The following is a 20657-nucleotide window of genomic DNA, read 5'->3' on the forward strand; positions in this document are numbered from 1 at the left end:
GCCCACTGGCTTCTGTAACCATTCATACCGGTCCCAGTTGTACATCACTAAAATAAGTGCTACTAAGTTCTCTAGCACAAAGGTCCGCAACCCAGTCCTTAAAGGGGTGCTTCGGTGGGAAAAAAAAATCTCAAATCAACCCGTGGCAGAAAGTTATACAGATTTGTCATTTACTTCTATTTAAAAATCTTAATCCTTCCAGTACTTATCAGCTGTTGTATACTACAGAGGAAGTTGTGTAGTTCTTTCCTGTCTGACCACAGTGCTGACACCTCTGTCATTGTCAGGAACTGTCCAGAGCAGCAGAGGTTTGCTATGGGGATTTGCTCCTACTCTGGACAGTTCCTGACATAGACAGAGGTGTCAGCAGAGAGCACTGTGGTCAGACAGAAAAGAATTACACAACTTCCTCTGGAGCATACAGCAGCTGATAAGTACTGGAAGGATTAAGATTTTTATATAGAAGTAATTTACAAATTCTATTCAAATAGAGTAACTGAAAAACTGAATGTTGGTGGGCTTCGAAGTCTGGGTTGGGGACCTCTGCTGTAGCGCGTCCTGGAACCTGAATGTGACAGAGCTCTCTTTGTTTTGACAGAATGGGATTATGGTTCATGTAGAAAATGAAAGGGCTCTTGGTGAATAATGGTGGGATCATTCGGTGGTATAGGTGGGTGCAAACTGATCTGCAAGCATCTGATTGAAGCAGCTAGAGCTTGTCTTGTTCATGCTAGTCCAGAAGACTACAGGCCTTTGTCAGCAGCTGTGGATATGACCGGTGCAGTGGTCTGACCAGTGTCACTTACCCATGGATGTGGTTGCCAGTGTCTGACGACCAACAAACTGCGCCGGGCCCATGCCAGAGAGAAAGTCACCAAACTGTCCATCAGACGCCAGGCACATCCCACTGTAGTTCAAGCTGCAGGTCATAAAATACAAAAACATCAGTGGCCGGACTCGTACAAGCGGCACAGTTGGCTATAAATTCCTTTTCGGTATAGTATGAACTGAGCTTCAAACCAACGAGCCCTGGATCCATCAACAAGAAAAGGAACCATAGACCTCTATAGAGTAAGATGGATGCAGTGCATGCACGGTAGAGACAGAAACTTGTATATGGTCATGTGCATGCACATCTCTATGTCCACAACACAACAAGATTCAACACAGTTTCCAGAACGTACTTCACCATCTGCAATTAAGACGAAGCCAGTTTTCTCTTTTGCGTTTTTTTTTTAGTTCTTCCCCTTTGCCTTTTAAGAGCCAGGTAGGGGCTTCTTTTTTGCATGACCAATTGTACTTCGCAATGACACCTTTAATTAATTTTACCATAAAATGTACGGTGTATCAAAGGAACGAAAATTTATTTATTTTTATTCCATATTTGTTCTATTTATTCTGTGCGTCAATATGAATAAAGTAATATCCATTGTTACATTCTTTACATTCTTTTATATTACTATACTACTTTCAAAAGACGTAAAACTTTTTTTAGTATACTTAAATTGTCCTACTTTGATCCCTTTATTACTTTTATTTTACCGTATTCGGGGCTGCATCGGCACTTATTTTTTGGCACTGTGATCTGTAGTTTTTATGGGTACCATTCTTGTTTTGATGAAACTTATTGATCATTTTTTATTCATTTGTATTTCATATTTCTTTACATTTACACTGTTCACCGTGCGGGATCATAAATGTTATATTTTAATATGCTGCTGCTTAGGTGTGAGGCTCCGATAAGCTCCTCCAAACCCACTGGCACCTCCAATTTGCCTATTAATGTCATGAACGACAGTAATCAAGGCATCTATAGGGTTAAATAGACTCTGTCATTTGAAAAACCTCTGCATAGATCAATAGTAAAAGTGAATATTAGAAACTTTGTAATATAAAAATGCTTCCTTCTTCTGCTATCAAGCTTCTTTCCTCTCCCTTCTGTCCTTTGAGACTGTATTCCACTGAAAATCAGTTCAGCTTTGTCCTGTGTCTGCAAGACAAGTAATACAAGTCTAAGGAGTTGGATGGAGAACTCTGGCCTAGCTCTAGCTCTGAGAGAACTGCAAATTAGAGATGAAGCCTGCAGAGCAGAAATATTCTAAAAATCTAAAAGAAAAGTTATAAAATGGTCATAAATAGTGCTGTTTGTCATGTATACACTCATAGCAGCGTATTTTGAAAAGTCACCTGAAATGACAGGTACGCTTTAATGGAGGAAATCAGCATGATCGCTGATACCTGCTATAAGTGGGGACTAAGTACCTTGCTACTGATAGCAGCCGGAACGCACCTGCGGTAAAGTGAACGTAGCTAATTCGCTCCCTTTATAGATGCACCGTTAACGTACTGTGCTGTGCATGAAGTAACTCGCTGCAGCGCTTTACATTTACTGCACATGTCCTTAAGTGGTTAAGCATCTAAGACTAAGAATAATAATAATAGATATTTGTTTTATAATAGTTATAATATTCATCTATATAGGGCCAACAAATTATACTTAGAAGTCCTTTAAGGAAGATGAACCTTGTTCAAACAATTAGGGTCACAAATAGATGATAATTTTGTTAATGTATATAAAAAAAAACTGTAAATGTAATTTTTTCATATTCACTTCTAGATGGCGACGCTTTGTACATTTCACTATCCAGTTTACTGGAAGAATGATGGTTATAAGCAGAGTCATCCAATTATAGCAGACAAGGTTACAAATAAAGGGCCACACTATGTTGTGCTAACTCTTGTTCTTTAAAGGAGAACTCCAGAATACAAAAATTATCGTCCATACTGCCGGCAGTAAAAAATAAAGATGTACATACCTTCCTCCGCTCCCCTCGGGCCTTCGGTAACCCACTCCGGTCTCTGCCGCGATCCACTTCCTGGTTGCCGGTGGTCGGAGAGTCATACTGCGCTCAGCCAATCACCGGCCGCAGCGAAGTCCGACTCACCCGGCGATAGGCTGAGTGGCAGTGTGAGAACTCTTCAATTGTTCACTACACCAGCACCTGCTGCCGGGGCCGAAAATGTCACACTGCCGCTCAGCCTATCGCCGGCCGAGTCGGGACTTTGCTGCGGCCAGTGATTGGCTGAGCACAGTATGACTCGCCGACCACCAGCAACCAGTAGGAGGATCGCGGCGGAGACCGGAGTGGGTTACTGGAGGCCCTGGGGGAGCAAAGGAAGGTATGTATCTATTTAGTTTTTTACAGTATGGGGGACAATTTTTGTATTCTGGAGTTCTCCTTTAAGGTGCAGACTCTATAGTATTTTTCTTTTCAACCAGTGTGCCTCTAGCTGTTGCAAAACTACAACTCGAAGCATGCACGGACAACCAACAGCTGTGCTATACACTAAATATATATATATATATATATATATATGCGATACATATATAGTTATAGGCCCCAGGGTGGCTCTGTGCTCCCATATAGTTGGAGGCCCCCACAGACCCCTCTCTCCAGACTAAATGTCGCCATATAGTAATTTGTTCAAGGCCCCTGGCTCTGTGCCCCCACTATCATAGGCCCCCATATAGTAGGTATGCTGCGGCTCCCCAGCCATACTTCCCCACTGCTGCGGTGCTCTACTCCTCCAGTTAGGGGTTGGGACTGACCTACTGCTGTGGCTGGGACAGTGGGGGTATTTATCAAGCCTTTTACCCTTGTTTTCCTATGTAAATTTGTCGCAATATTTTGTCGCAGTGCGTTTTTGTGCGACATTTCATATACGTGCATTCCTGCGTTTTGCTGTGGTAGACGTATTTTGAGTTGTGTTTTTGCAGTGGGCAGGAATGAATGAAACTTCGCCTTTTATAAAAGTCGCATAATTTCGTGCAAAGCCACCCAAAAGGGCGCAGATCACTGCCAAATAAAAAACAGCATACAAACCGACTGTGGACAGCATTATTAAAGTCGCAAAATTGTTGCATGGGTTAAAAAGTTGAAGATAAAACACCATACAAAGTGGAGTACTGAAGTAAGAAATGGGCTCAGAACCAGATTCATCCCATGGCCTGCACCATGTGATAAATTTGGGGCAGGTACACAGTTTCCGCTACTTGAATTTAAGGGGTAAGATGTTTGATCGTGGGGGTGCCGCTGCTGGGGACCACCGTGATCTCCCTGCTGCACCCGGCGTTTGTTTAGAGCGTCGGGTGCAGTGCCGGAGGCTCGTGACGCCATGGCCTCGCCCCCTCAATGCAAGTCTATGGGAGGGGGCGTGGCGCCTGTCACGCCCCCTCCCATAGACTTGCATTGATGGGGCATGGCCGTGACGACATGAGCGGGGCACGACTGTGATGTCACGAGCCTCTGCCCTGCATCGCCAGTCATCCGGCATGGAGCAAGGTTCGCTCCGTGCTCCGGATGTCTGGGGTGCCGCAGTCGAGATCGCGGAGGTCCCCAGCAGCTGGACCCCCGCAATCAGACATCTTATCCCCTATCCTTCTGATAGGGGATAAGATGTCTAGGGACGGAGTACCCCTTTAATGGAGTAAAAAGATGTTCACCTACCCTTCTTTTCATAAATACCCCCCAGTGTGTCCACAAGAGGAGCAGTGGACCGTTCCACGCGGGCAGCAGTTTGGTTACCATCCCGTCCCAGTGCTTGCTCAAGTGCTCCAGGGTCCACCCTGGTCCAGGCTCATCCACAATCCTCTCACCTTGACAGATAGGTGCGGTTCAGGCCAAAATGACTTGTAATTACGTTGCATGTTTTAAGTGATGTTTTAGAATAAATGTGGTTCTATAAATGAAGCAAAGCTGAAGAGTCTTCTTGATATGGCATGTTAAAGGGGTACTCTGCTGAAAAACGTATTAACTGGTGGCAGAAAGTTAACAAGATTTGTAAATTACTTCTATTAAAAAATCTTAATCCTTCCATTACTTATCAGCTGCTTGCTGCATGCTCCACAGGAAGTTCTTTTCTTTTTGAATTTCCTTTCTGTCTGACCACAGTGCTCTCTACTGACACCTCTGTCCGTGTTAGGAACTGTCCAGAGTATGAGCAAATCCCCATAGCAAATCAATCCAGCTCTTAGCAGTTCCTAAAATGGACAGAGGTGTCAGCAGAGAGCACTGTGGTCAGACAGAAAAGAAATTCAAAAAGAAAAGAACTTTCTGTGGTAGTTTACAAATCTGTTTTAACTTTCTGGCACCAGTTGATTTTAAAAAAATAAATAAAAATGTTTTCCAGTGGAGTACCCCTTTAACAATCCGTCTGTGATAGTAAGTAGATGAGGCAGTGTGTATGCTTGGTCACTGCTCCTTCACTTTCTATAAGATTGCTGAAGATAGCCAAGCGCAATACTGATCACATGATTGCACTTCTCATGTGTCATAGTGAATGTCAAATATTTTGATTGTTGGGGGTCTGGGTTCTGAGACTCCCCCAACCACTAACTCAAAGGGGCAGAAGTACTCAACTATGCCCCAGTATTAAGAAATATTCCCCCAATGCTTCTTACATGGCACAATCACATTCTGTTTTAGCAAGTATATTTACAATTCAAAGATTGCAGTTTTAAAAGGGTACTCTGATGTCAGATTAAAAAAATTAAATGCTGCAGAAGTGTGGTGTTTGATGGGGTAATGTGTGTATTAACATATTTGTGATGCCAGGGCGTGGTTGACCTATACACCACCCCAGGTAGACCAGCTTCACCTTTGCCAAGCATGGGGCAAACAATCACTCCGATGCAATGTTATGGTTCACTGGTATGCTTTACTGAGGTAGGCAAGGTGTTAAAGTCCATAGAGCTCAGATTGGCACTAAGGAGATGCAGGGTGAACTTAGGGAAGCTTATCGGCTTGCTGGGACTTGTAGTTGTAATTGTTTTGACTGATGCAGCCCATGCTTTCTAATATACTGACTTGACTACTTGGACTGGACTTCAGCAGAATCCCCAGTAGGTTTACTTCCTACTGTCAGGCTTTGACTTTCACCGACAGTGCAGGGGTTAACTTGAAGTAGAAGCGTGATTGCTGGACTAGGCCTCAGGCCTCCTTCAGGATCACCAGACTCCTCAGATCCTCACTTCACTGTGCCTCAGCAAAGACTAAGAGCTGAACTCTGACCTCACTATATAAGGGGGACAGTTTAGAGAGATCCCATTGGGTAGATAAGTCACCTGTTCACCTTGCATACTCCCCTGACAACAAAGGTCCTTAGCAACAATTCATTTCTTAAGGCAACAGTACATATAAAACACAATATATTAACTCTTAGATATCAATACATCATTTAGTGCAACAAAGAGAGTTCTGGGGAGAGGGGACTCATTAAACAGAATATGCCAGACAGGATAGGCAGGAGTACAGAGGAGCTCGTGACTCTGTACTGGGTCACCACAGAACCATGTAGCATTGCTTACCTGTCTGCCCCAGTTCTAAAATATCCAAAATCCATTAGTTTTTATGCTTTTTTTTTGCCTTTCTAGTCATCTCCTCTTTCTGATCGAGCAGTACTACAATTCCCAGAATGCATTGCTTCCTCTTAATGGGGGTATTCCACCCCTGCACATCTTATCCCCTATCCAAAAGATGTCGGGACCACCCTGATTTCCGGGCAGCAACCCAGCGTTCTGAACATTTTTGTTCAGAATGCTGGGTTTGAGTGGCAATGGTCGTGACATCATGCCACACCCCAACATTCATGTGTACGGGAGGGGGTATGACGGCTGTGGGGGGTTGTCCCCCCCCTATAGATTTGAATGGAGGGGGTGTGGCGTGATGTCACAGCCATGGCCGCCCGAACCCAGTGTTCTGAACAAAAAGTGCCGCTCAATGATCGCGGGGGGTCCCACCTTTGGCTAGAGGATAAGATGTCTGGAGGGGGGGAGAGTACCCCTTTAACTATTCATCACAGTCCTCCCACCCTGCCTACTACCCTCCCACAGCATTCTTGCTAGTTCCACTCTCCTAGCTGTAGAACACTACACTGAAAAAAAAATCTGCTGCAGCTGCTGCATTCATTCCCTTTCTGCTCCTCTGTCTGTGGCAACATTCAGCACAAGGCAGCATGTTGTAAGCACATTGCATTCTTCCCAAATGTCCCAATAAAGATATATGTGTATATGAAAGGGAGATGGAGATATATCTATAGGGGCTGGTCAGAGGTGATGACATAATTTAAGGGGTAGAGCTTGAGCTCAGAGACAAGATACAGCCACACTTTCTGAGACAACAGAAGATGATGTGTCATCTAGGGAGAGAAGGAGGAGCCGGGAGCTGCTGAGACAACACCACACTGACAATGCATGGAATACACAACTTCTTGGCTAAAGCCAGTACAATTTGTGATAACACTATATTAGTAAGAATATATATATGTATATATAGGGAACTTAAACAACACAATGTAACTCCAAGTCAATGACACTTCTGTGAAATCCCACTGTCCACTCAGGAAGCAACACTGATTGACAATCAATTTCACATGCTGTTGTGCAAATGGAACTGACAACAGGTGGAAATTATAGGCAATTAGCAAGACACCCCCAATAAAGGAGGGGTTCTGCAGGTGGTGACCACAGACCATTTCTCAGTTCCTATGCTTCCTGGCTGATTTTTTGATCAGTTTTGAATGCTGGCGGTGCTTTCACTCTAGTGGTAGCATGAGACGGAGTCTACAACCCACACAAGTGGCTCAGGTAGTGCAGCTCATCCAGGATGGCACATCAATGCGAGCTGTGGCAAGAAGGTTTGCTGTGTCTGTCAGCGTAGTGTCCAGAGCATGGAGGCGCTACCAGGAGACAGGCCAGTACATCAGGAGACATGGAGGAGGCCGTAGTAGGGCAACAACCCAGCAGCAGGACTGCTACCTCTGCCTTTGTGCAAGGAGGAGCAGGAGGAAAGCCCTGCAAAATGACCTCCAGCAGGCCACAAATGTGCATGTGTCCATTCAAATGGTCAGAAACAGACTTCATGAGGGTGGTATGAGGGCCCGACATCCACAGGGGGGGTTGTGCTTACACCCCAACACCGTGCAGGACGTTTGGCATTTGCCAGAGAACACCAAGATTTGCAAATTTGCCGCTGGTGCCCTGTGCTCTTCACAGATGAAAGCAGGTTCACACTGAGCACATGTGACAGACCTGACAGTCTGGAGACGCCGTGGAGAACGCTCTTCTGCCTGCAACATTCTCAAGCATGACTGGTTTGGTGGTGAGTCAGTAATGGTGTGGGGTGGCATTTCTTTGGGGGGCTGCACAGCCCTCCATGTGCTTGCCAGAGGTAGCCTGACTGCCATTAGGTACTGAGATGAGATCCTCAGACCCCTTGTGAGACCATATGTTGGTGCAGTTGGCCCTGGGTTCCTCCCAATGCAAGACAATGCTAGACCTCATGACGTGGCTGGAGTGTGTCAGCAGTTCCTGCAATAGAAAGGCATTGGCCCGCCCGTTCCCCAGACCTGAATCTGATTGAGCACATCTGGGACATCGTGTCTCGCTCCATCCACCAATGCCACGTTGCACCACAGACTGTCCAGGAGTTGGCAGATGCTTTAGTCCAGGTCTGGGAGGACATCCCTCAGGAGACCATCCTCCACCTCATCAGGAGCATGCCCAGGCATTGTAGGGAGGTCATACGGGCACGTGGAGGCCACACACACTACTGAGCCTCATTGTGACTTGTTTTAAGGACATTACATAAAGTTGGATCAGCCTGTAGTGTGGTTTTCCACTGTGATTTTGAGTGTGACTCCATATCCAGACCTCCATGGGTTGATAAATTTGATTTCCATTGATAATTTTTGTGTGATTTTGTTGTCAGCGCATTCAACTATGTAAAGACGAAAGTATTTCATACGATTAGTTCATTCATTCAGATCTAGGATGTGTTATCTTAGTGTTCCCTTTATTTTTTTGAGCAGTGCATATTGGGGTGATCATTTTATTTACATTGTCTGATACCAAATAGTTCTTCATGACCTAAGATTTTGAAACAAATCCTAATGCGTTTAATTAAGAAAGATCCTTGTATCATTATAATCAAGGTTAAAAGTAAGATCACACTTCCCTATGGTCTGCAATGCCATTTGTGTGGAAATACAGAAGGAGTAAGTGCACATTCATAACAATTAGCGAGGCGGTCAGAACAAAACCAGCCAATTCACTTAGGGGAAAGTCCAGCGGGAGAATTTGCTGTCGCTTTTTTTTTTTTTTCAGAGACCCTATTTGTTGCAACTTCTATATATTAAATGGACTTAATTTTCATCTGTTTTGCAAGTGAATGCTCTGCAAGCAGTCATCGTATGATTTATTAGCTTTTCTTTGTTATAAAACTTAACCTTAAATAGCTGTTATGGTTGGTTATACACTATTCTGTCTAGAAATGGTATTAAATGCAGGAGCGCTCGCCGGCCTCTATCACCTACCATTACAGGAAGCCTTTGATCAGGGAGTCCAGCAATGTTGTCTAAATGGAGCTGATGGGATGAATTTTGTAGCCTACAAATGGGATGTGAAGATTGATCTATTTTCCGCTGCATGATTAAAGGACCTTTGAATCAGATAAGACGATGCGGTCCGGGATTAACGAGAACTCCAACTCTCAACTGAGAATTAGTGCCAAGACCCATTTACTTAGAATATCTGTGGAGGTTACAACCCACAATTTGAGAAGTTCAAGTGTTAACACAAAAATGTGTGCACAAGGATGCAGTTCTTTGCAAGCCCTTCTCCGAAAGGAAAAAGGCTCCTCAATAAACCAAACTCTTCACCACCGTCCAAAAGGCACCTGCATGGTTCCAGGTACAATGGGGTTTATTTATCAATAATGGTCTTGGCTAGATAATTTTTTTGGTTTGTCTAGATGCGTTTTTTTTTTTAGTAGTGCTGCTCTAGATTTATCATATTGGTGCTCTGTTTAAGAGGGTTTTCGAAGAGAAGAAGTGAAAGAGAGTTATAAAACTGAGAGTTTGAAAGCAGGAGTTTGAGATCGCTATGAGTGTTACTTTACTTACACTGTAGTGACTTTAACTCACAAGGTCTACTTAGAATTTAATTGTAATAGTTACTGTCTGTTTTTGGCTGTTAATCTGTGTAATCCCCATAACTAGATGGCCTCCATGTTGGAAAACGCAGTCCGGTGTACATCTTGCGCAATGTATGCAATCCTTGAACAGCAATTCGAAGGTGCATATTGTTGTGCGAGATGTGTGCGAGTTGTTCATTTGGCACACCCCAACAAGTTTGCCCGGTTGGCAGATGAGGGGGATGCCATTTCTGGCAGGACTCTGCCTCTGAACGCCATGGGGGGTGTTTGCTCCAGTAAGGAGGGAGGGAGGAGTGCAGGGCATGCCAGACAGGTACTGGTAGTGGGGGGACTCAATTATTAGGGGGACAGACAGGGCGATCTGTCACAAAGACCGGGATCACCGAACAGTGTGTTGTCTTCCTGGCGCTCGAGTTCGGCACATCACGGATCGGGTTGACAGGTTGATGGGTGGGGCTGGAGAGGACCCAGCGCTCATGGTACATAATGGCACCATTGACAAAGTAAGAAGTAGGTGGAGTATCCTTAAAAATGATTTCAGGCACTTGGGCCGAAGCTTACGGCAAGAACCTCCAAGGTAATATTTTCTGAAATATTACCTGTACCACGAGCCACACTAGAGAGGCAGCGGGGGATTAGGGAGGTAAACAAATGGCTCAGAAGCTGGTGTAGGAAGGAGGGGTTTGGGTTCATGGAGAACTGAGCTGACTTTGTTGTCGGATACCGGCTCTACCGTAGGGACGGGCTGCACCTCATTGGGGAGGGTGCAGCTGTGCTTGGGGAGAAGATGACTAGAAGGGTGGAGGAGTGTTTAAACTTGGGACCGGGGGGGAGGGTACCTACAACATAGAGGGGGAAGATAGTGTAGATAGAGAGAGGGGACTTACTAATGTACCTGAGGGTGGATCGGAGGGAGGGGTTAGAATAGTAAATAGGGATAGGCTTCATAGGGGAAAAAAACATACACCATTGAAATGCATGTTGACTAATGCCAGAAGTCTGACCAATAAAACAGACAAACTGGAGTGGTTGATGTCTGAGGAGAATGATGACATAGTGGGTATAACAGAGACTTGGTTGGACGATAGCTGTGACTGGGCGGTCAACATACAGGGTTATAGTCTATTCAGGAAGGATCGGACAAAACAGAAAGGGGGAGGAGTCTGGCTTTATGTAAAATTCAGTCTGAAGGCCGCAATGCGGGAGGATATATGGGAGCGAAATGATAATGTGGAGTCATTAACTCATTATGGGTAGAAATATATGGAGATAAAAAAAAAAATTCTGATAGGGGTTTGTTATAAGCCACCAAACATAATGGAAGAGCCAGAAGAACAATTACTGAGGCAAATAAACAAGGCAGCAAATCAGAACGAGGTGATAATAATGGGGGACTTTAACTATCCTGATATAAACTGGGAGACTGAGACCTGGGAATCTCATAAAGGAAACAGATTTCTGACTATAACTGATTAACTGATGTGCAGGTAGAAGGACACCTGGGAAATAGTGATCATAATATAATACATTATAGCTTGTTCTGCAATAAGGGAATCTTGCGTGGGGCCAGAAAAACAATGAACTTTAGGAAGACAAAGTTTGATCAACTCAGAGAAGCCATTAACAATATAAAATGGGATAATGTCCTTAAAAACAAGAATACGGACACTAAATGGGAGACTTTTAAACATATCTTAAATTCTGTATGCCAAAGAAGAAATATGAGTGGCACCACCACTGGTATAGAAATAAAGAAATTATTCACGGAACAGTAAAGGATACACTTGATGGGTAACAGATACAAACTTGTGTCCCGCGGTGGTGCTAGGATCAAAGAAGTGTAGATTCAAAATGTTCATTAAATAAAGAATAAACAGCAATCCTGCACTCACCGTCCTCCACGCTGCATATACCTGCCCATTGGATGTTACACCCGTAAGAGGAGCTGGATACAGTGTACCCGGACGGTGAGTGCAGGATTGCTGTTTATTCTTTATTTAATGCATATCTTAAATTCTTACTGTAAGATGTATATACTGTCACGATGCCGGCTGGCAGGTAGTGGATCCTCTGTGCCAGAGAGGGATTGGCGTGGACCGTGCTAGTGGATCGGTTCTAAGTCACTACTGGTTTTCACCAGAGCCCGCCGCAAAGCGGGATGGTCTTGCTGCGGCGGTAGTGACCAGGTCGTATCCACTAGCAACGGCTCAACCTCTCTGACTGCTGAAGATAGGCGCGGTACAAGGGAGTAGACAGAAGCAAGGTCGGACGTAGCAGAAGGTCGGGGCAGGCAGCAAGGATCGTAGTCGGGGGCAACGGCAGGAGGTCTGGAACACAGGCTAGGAACACACAAGGAAACGCTTTCACTGGCACAATGGCAACAAGATCCGGCGAGGGAGTGAAGGGGAAGTGAGGTATAAATAGGGAGTGCACAGGTGAACACACTAATTGGAACCACTGCGCCAATCAGCGGCGCAGTGGCCCTTTAAATCGCAGAGACCCGTCGCGCGCGCGCCCTAGGGAGCGGGGCCGCGCGCGCCGGGACAGGACAGACGGAGAGCGAGTCAGGTACGGGAGCCGGGATGCGCATCGCGAGCGGGCGCTACCCGCATCGCGAATCGCATCCCGGCTGGAGACGGTATCGCAGCGCACCGGGTCAGTGGAGCTGCCCGGAGCGCTGCGGTAGCGAGAGAGAAGCGAGCGCTCCGGGGAGGAGCGGGGACCCGGAGCGCTCGGCGTAACAGTACCCCCCCCCTTGGGTCTCCCCCTCTTCTTAGAGCCTGAGAACCTGAGGAGCAGACTTTTGTCTAGGATGTTGTCCTCAGGTTCCCAGGATCTCTCTTCAGGTCCACAGCCCTCCCAATCCACCAAAAAGAACCTTTTTCCTCTGACCGTCTTGGAGGCCAGTATCTCTTTCACTGAGAAGACGTCAGAAGAACCGGAGACAGGAGTGGGAGAAACTAATTTGGGAGAGAAACGGTTGATGATGAGTGGTTTAAGAAGAGAGACATGAAAGGCATTAGGAATACGGAGAGAAGGAGGAAGAAGAAGTTTGTAAGAGACAGGATTAATTTGGCACAAGACTTTGAAAGGACCAAGATAGCGTGGACCCAGTTTGTAACTGGGGACACGAAAGCGGACATATTTAGCGGAGAGCCATACCTTGTCTCCGGGAGCAAAAATGGGGGGAGCTCTTCTTTTCTTATCGGCAAACTTTTTCATGCGAGATGAAGCCTGTAAAAGAGAATCTTGGGTCTCTTTCCATATGGTGGAAAGATCACGAGTCACTTCATCTACAGCGGGCAAACCAGAGGGCAAGGGAGTAGGGAGGGGGGGAAGAGGGTGACGGCCGTACACCACGAAAAATGGGGATTTGGAGGAAGATTCAGAGACTCTAAAGTTATACGAGAATTCGGCCCATGGTAGAAGATCTGCCCAATCATCCTGGCGGGAGGAAACAAAATGTCGTAAATAATCACCCAAGACCTGGTTAATTCTTTCTACTTGTCCATTGGATTGAGGATGATATGCAGAAGAAAAGTTTAATTTAATCTTGAGTTGTTTACAGAGAGCCCTCCAGAATTTTGACACGAATTGGACGCCTCTATCCGAGACTATCTGTGTGGGCAACCCGTGAAGACGAAAAATGTGTACAAAAAATTGTTTAGCCAACTGAGGCGCTGAAGGAAGACCAGGAAGAGGGATGAAATGTGCCATCTTGGAGAATCGATCAACGACCACCCAAACAACAGTGTTGCCACGGGATGGGGGTAGGTCTGTAATAAAATCCATACCAATCAGAGACCAAGGCTGTTCGGGGACAGGCAGAGGATGAAGAAAACCAGCGGGCTTCTGGCGAGGAGTCTTATCCCGGGCACAGACAGTGCAGGCTCGCACAAAGTCCACGACATCCGTCTCCAGAGTCGGCCACCAATAGAAGCGAGAGATGAGTTGCACAGATTTCTTGATGCCCGCATGGCCTGCGAGATGGGAGGAGTGACCCCATTTGAGGATTCCGAGGCGTTGGCGTAGAGAGACGAAGGTCTTTCCTGGAGGAGTTTGCCTGATGGAAGCTGGAGAAGTGGAGATCAGGCAGTCAGGAGGAATGATGTGTTGCGGAGAGAGTTCAACTTCCGAGGCATCCGAGGAACGAGAGAGAGCATCGGCCCTAATGTTCTTATCGGCAGGCCGAAAGTGAATTTCAAAATTAAATCGGGCAAAGAACAGAGACCACCTGGCCTGGCGAGGATTCAGCCGTTGGGCAGACTGGAGATAGGAGAGGTTCTTGTGATCGGTGTAAATAATAACTGGAAATCTTGATCCCTCCAGCAGATGCCTCCATTCCTCAAGTGCTAATTTAATGGCTAGAAGCTCTCGATCCCCGATGGAGTAGTTCCTCTCCGCCGGAGAGAAGGTCCTAGAAAAAAACCCACAAGTAACAGCATGCCCGGAAGAATTTTTTTGTAGAAGGACCGCTCCAGCTCCTACAGAGGAGGCATCAACCTCCAATAGGAAGGGTTTAGATGGGTCAGGTCTGGAGAGCACGGGAGCCGAAGAAAAGGCAGACTTGAGCCGTTTAAAGGCGTCTTCCGCTTGAGGAGGCCAAGACTTGGGATTGGCATTTTTTTTGGTTAAAGCCACGATAGGGGCCACAACGGTAGAAAAATGTGGAATAAATTGCCTGTAATAATTGGTGAACCCCAAAAAACGTTGGATAGCACGGAGTCCGGAGGGGCGTGGCCAATCTAAGACGGCAGAGAGTTTGTCTGGATCCATTTGTAGTCCTTGGCCAGAGACCAAGTATCCTAGGAAAGGAAGAGATTGGCATTCAAACAGACATTTCTCTATCTTGGCATAAAGTTGATTGTCACGAAGTCTCTGAAGAACCATACGGACATGCTGGCGGTGTTCTTCTAGATTGGCAGAAAAAATCAGGATATCGTCCAGATATACAACAACACAGGAGTATAAGAGATCACGAAAAATTTCATTAACAAAGTCTTGGAAGACGGCAGGGGCGTTGCACAGGCCAAAGGGCATGACCAGATACTCAAAGTGTCCATCTCTAGTGTTAAATGCCGTTTTCCATTCATCCCCCTCTCTGATGCGGATGAGATTATAAGCACCTCTTAAGTCCAGTTTGGTAAAGATGTGGGCACCTTGGAGGCGATCAAAGAGTTCAGAGATGAGGGGTAGGGGGTAGCGGTTCTTTACCGTGATTTTATTAAGACCGCGGTAGTCAATGCAAGGACGTAGAGAGCCATCTTTTTTGGACACAAAAAAAAATCCGGCTCCGGCAGGAGAGGAGGATTTACGGATAAAGCCTTTTTTTAAATTTTCCTGGATGTACTCCGACATAGCAAGAGTCTCTGGGGCGGACAGAGGATAGATTCTGCCCCGGGGTGGAGTAGTGCCCGGGAGGAGGTCAATAGGACAATCATAAGGCCTGTGAGGAGGTAGAGTCTCAGCTTGTTTTTTGCAAAAAACATCCGCAAAGTCCATATAGGCCTTAGGGAGACCGGTTACAGGGGGAACCACAGAGTCACGGCAAGGGGTACTGGGAACCGGTTTTAGGCAGTCCTTGAAACAAGAGGGCCCCCAACTCTTGATCTCCCCAGTGGACCAATCCAGGGTTGGGGAATGGAGTTGAAGCCAGGGTAGTCCAAGGAGGATTTCGGAAGTGCAATTGGGGAGGACCAAAAATTCAATCTTCTCGTGATGAGGTCCGATGCACATTAGAAGGGGCTCCGTGCGGAGACGTATGGTACAGTCCAATCTTTCATTGTTTACACAATTGATGTAGAGGGGTCTGGCGAGACTGGCCACTGGGATGTTGAACCTGTTGACGAGAGAGGCCAAAATAAAATTTCCTGCAGATCCGGAATCCAAGAAGGCCATAGTAGAGAAGGAGAAGGCAGAGGCAGATATCCGCACAGGCACAGTAAGACGTGGAGAAGCAGAGTAGACATCAAGGACTGTCTCACCTTTGTGCGGAGTCAGCGTACGTCTTTCCAGGCGGGGAGGACGGATAGGACAATCCTTCAGGAAGTGTTCGGTACTGGCACAGTACAGGCAGAGATTCTCCATGCGGCGTCGTGTCCTCTCTTGAGGTGTCAGGCGAGACCGGTCGACCTGCATAGCCTCCACGGCGGGAGGCACAGGAACGGATTGCAGGGGACCAGAGGAGAGAGGAGCCGGGGAGAAAAAACGCCTTGTGCGAACAAAGTCCATATCCTGGCGGAGCTCCTGACGCCTTTCGGAAGAACGCATGTCAATGCGAGTGGCAAGATGGATGAGTTCATGTAGGTTAGCAGGGATTTCTCGTGCGGCCAGAACATCTTTAATGTTGCTGGATAGGCCTTTTTTAAAGGTCGCGCAGAGGGCCTCATTATTCCAGGATAATTCTGAAGCAAGAGTACGGAATTGTACGGCGTACTCGCCAACGGAAGAATTACCCTGGACCAGGTTCAGCAGGGCAGTCTCAGCAGAAGAGGCTCGGGCAGGTTCCTCAAAGACACTTCGAATTTCCGAGAAGAAGGAGTGTATAGAGGCAGTGACGGGGTCATTGCGGTCCCAGAGCGGTGTGGCCCATGACAGAGCTTTTCCAGACAAAAGGCTGACTACGAAAGCCACCTTAGACCTTTCAGTAGGAAACTGGTCCGACATCATCTCCAAGTGCAGGGAACATTGTGAAAGAAAGCCACGGCAGAATTTAGAGTCCCCATCAAATTTATCCGGCAAGGATAGTCGTAGACCAGAAGCGGCCACTCGCTGCGGAGGAGGTGCAGGAGCTGGCGGAGGAGATGATTGCTGAAGCTGTGGTAGTAGCTGCTGTAGCATCACGGTCAGTTGAGACAGCTGTTGGCCTTGTTGCGCTATCTGTTGTGACTGCTGGGCGACCACCGTGGTGAGGTCGGCGACAACTGGCAGAGGAACTTCAGCGGGATCCATGGCCGGATCTACTGTCACGATGCCGGCTGGCAGGTAGTGGATCCTATGTGCCAGAGAGGGATTGGCGTGGACCGTGCTAGTGGATCGGTTCTAAGTCACTACTGGTTTTCACCAGAGCCCGCCGCAAAGCGGGATGGTCTTGCTGCGGCGGTAGTGACCAGGTCGTATCCACTAGCAACGGCTCAACCTCTCTGACTGCTGAAGATAGGCGCGGTACAAGGGAGTAGACAGAAGCAAGGTCGGACGTAGCAGAAGGTCGGGGCAGGCAGCAAGGATCGTAGTCGGGGGCAACGGCAGGAGGTCTGGAACACAGGCTAGGAACACACAAGGAAACGCTTTCACTGGCACAATGGCAACAAGATCCGGCGAGGGAGTGAAGGGGAAGTGAGGTATAAATAGGGAGTGCACAGGTGAACACACTAATTGGAACCACTGCGCCAATCAGCGGCGCAGTGGCCCTTTAAATCGCAGAGACCCGGCGCGCGCGCGCCCTAGGGAGCGGGGCCGCGCGCGCCGGGACAGGACAGACGGAGAGCGAGTCAGGTACGGGAGCCGGGATGCGCATCGCGAGCGGGCGCTACCCGCATCGCGAATCGCATCCCGGCTGGAGACGGTATCGCAGCGCACCGGGTCAGTGGAGCTGCCCGGAGCGCTGCGGTAGCGAGAGAGAAGCGAGCGCTCCGGGGAGGAGCGGGGACCCGGAGCGCTCGGCGTAACATATACCTTATGGGAATAAAAGGGTCAGAAATAAAAGAAAGCCAATATGGGTGAATAAAAACGTTAAGGGGAATAAATGACAAAAATAAAGCACTTAAACTACTAAAACAGGACGGCAGTGAAGAAACATTAAGAAGCTATAGAGAAGAAAAACAGATAAAACCCGCAAAAATAGAGACAGAAAAACCCATTGCCAAAGAGAGTAAAACTAACCCCAAAATGTTCTTTAACTATATAAATAGCAAAAAGGTTAAACATGAAAGTGTTGGCCCTTTAAAAAACGATAAAGAAAAAATGATGAACGGGGATCTGGAAAAAGCAAATATATTAAACAAATTCTTCTCCACTGTATTCACCGAGGGAAATTAAATACCAGGTAAAATACAGTGTGATAAGGTAAACTCCCCAGTACAGGTCACCTGTCTAACCCAGGAAGAAGTACAGGTCACCTGTCTAACCCAGGAAGAAGTACAGTGCCACCTACAAAAAATCAAAATAGACAATTCACCAGGTCCAGATGGCATTCACCCCCGTGTTCTAAAGCAATTAAGTAATGTAATAGACAGACCCCTATTTTTTATATTCAGGGACTCCATACTAACAGGGACTGTTCCCCAGGACTGGCGCATGGCAAATGTAGTGCCAATATTTAAAAAGGGGTCAAAAGGTGACCCGGGGAATTATAGGCCTGTTAGTTTAACCTCAGTTGCATGTAAATTGTTTGAGGGTTTTCTAAGAGATGCTATTTTGGAATATCTTGAGAAAAATAAATGTATGACTCCATATGAGCATGGCTTTATGAGGGATCGGTCCTGTCAAACTAACCTGATCAGCTTTTATGAGGAGGTGAGCTCCAGACTGGACCAGGGGGAATCACTGGATGTAGTAACTGGCTCAATGATAGGAAACAGAGGGTGTTTATTAATGGTGCTTATTCTGATTGGGTGACTGTTACTAGTGGTGCCCGTTCCTCCTGAAGACGCTGCAGTGGCAGTGAAACATGTAGAGGGGGCATAGTCTCTTCTTTTAAGTCAGTCTCAGGTGGTGTTAACTAACACTGTGGTACTGCAGACCACTGGTGTTTATGCACTATAGAGTTGAGCACTATGAGTGACAAAAGTGATACAAAGTGAATAGTGACAGACACACCAGCTGAGACTGTGGTTTTAGAGTTCTATATTCACCATAAATATATTTTATATGTGCTTAATAAAAGCTATGTTTTAGGGGTGGGAATAATAAGGGTATCAGTGGCTCAGGGTTTATCCCTGAGTCACAAGTAATTAATTGTCATTTTGACCCTGACCCATCTTGGGGTAATCTTTTTGTGCTGTTCTATTTAATATATTCATTAATGACCTTGCAGAGGGGTTGAATAGTAAAGTAGCAATCTTTGCAGATGATACTAAACTCTGTAAAGCGGTAAACACTATAGAGGACAGTGCACTGTTACAAATGGATCTGGATAGGTTGGAGGTTTGGGCTGGGAAGTGGCAGATGAAATTCAACACTGATAAATATGAGGTAATGCACATGGGGAGGAAAAGTCCGGGCTGCAATTATGTATTAAATGGGAGAACATTTGGGACTAATGACGTGGAAAAGGACTTAGGAGTCTTAGTTAACAGTAAATTTAGCTGTAGTGACCAGTGTCGGGCAGCTGCTGCCAAGGCAAATAAAATCATGGGGGGCATCAATAGGGGAATAGATGCCCACGACAAGGAAATAATTCTACCGCTGTACAAATCACTAGTCAGACGACGCATAGAATACTGTGTACAGTACTGGTCAGACCACACATAGAATACTGTGTACAGTACTGGTCAGACCACACATAGAATACTGTGTACAGTACTGGTCAGACCACACATAGAATACTGTGTACAGTACTGGTCAGACCACACATAGAATACTGTGTACAGTACTGGTCAGACCACACATAGAATACTGTGTACAGTACTGGGCACCAGTGTACAAGAAAGATATAGTTGAGCTAGAGAGGGTTCAAAGACGGGCAACCAGGATAATACGGGGAATGGGAGGACTACAGTACCCAGAAAGATTATCAGAATTAGGGTTATTTAGTTTAGAAAAAAGATGGCTTAGGGGCGACCTAATAACTATGTATAAATATATCAGGGGGCAGTACAGAGATCTCTCCCATGATCTATTTATACCCAGGACTGTATGAATCTTTGGTGAGTAATTACATTGCTGGTTATGTATACTAGATTTATAGGGACAAAACATTGATCCAGGGATTTATTCTGACTGCCACATTTGGAGTCAGGAAGAATTTTTTTTACCTCTAATATGAGAGTTTTTTTGCCTTCCCCTGTATCAACTCAGTAGGGACTCATTAGGGATATAGGTTGAACTTGATGGACTCTGGTCTTTTTTCAACCTTATTAACTATGTTACTATGTTACTATATTGTCACAGTGACAATGATAAATTTTGCGCAGATCTTTTTCTTACGCTGTTTTCAGATCATGTCTACCCTGCTTCTGAGGAGCTTGATTGTCTGTGTGATTGGCTTTATTTGTTTTAGCTTTAATTTTAAGGCAAATTAAAGGGGTTATCCACCATAAGGTGATTTTAGTACGTACCTGGCAGACAGTAATGGACATGCTTAGGAAGGATCTGCGCTTGTCTTGGGGCTAAATGGCTATGTTGTAAGATTACCATAACACTGTGGCTAGCTTCTTGTGAACTAGTATTTCCTGTTTGAGTTTTCTTTTTTTGACTACAAATCCCATAATTCCATTTTACTCCCTCCCACACATCAGCCACCTCACCCATGAGCTGCATCCATTCCAAAGACCTGTGGTTTTCAATCAGGGTGCCTACAGCTATTGCAGATTGATCTCTCTCCCATCAAGCGATCGCTCCACCCATTGAAGCAGACAGGCTTCCTGTCATCAGCTGACTAGTGAGTCAGGTCTCGGCCACATTGCAACCTGGATAAAATCTGAGACAACAGTCATTTTGTATGCT

At 46.1% G+C, this 20657-nt stretch overlaps 1 protein-coding gene across 2 annotated transcripts in view; it reads right to left on the bottom strand.

Moving 5' to 3' along the window:
* RIMS4 (regulating synaptic membrane exocytosis 4) overlaps positions 1 to 20657 on the bottom strand; it is a 272393-nt gene that overhangs the window by 21401 nt on the left and 230335 nt on the right. For both annotated transcript variants that reach the window (XM_056548508.1, XM_056548509.1), the window contains one exon: positions 807 to 919. In XM_056548508.1, coding sequence (XP_056404483.1) covers positions 807 to 919 — 113 coding nt within the window. The remainder of the gene's footprint in view (positions 1 to 806; positions 920 to 20657) is intronic.

Source organism: Hyla sarda, chromosome 12 (assembly GCF_029499605.1).
Source record: "Hyla sarda isolate aHylSar1 chromosome 12, aHylSar1.hap1, whole genome shotgun sequence".
Classification (NCBI taxonomy): Eukaryota; Metazoa; Chordata; class Amphibia; order Anura; family Hylidae; genus Hyla; species Hyla sarda.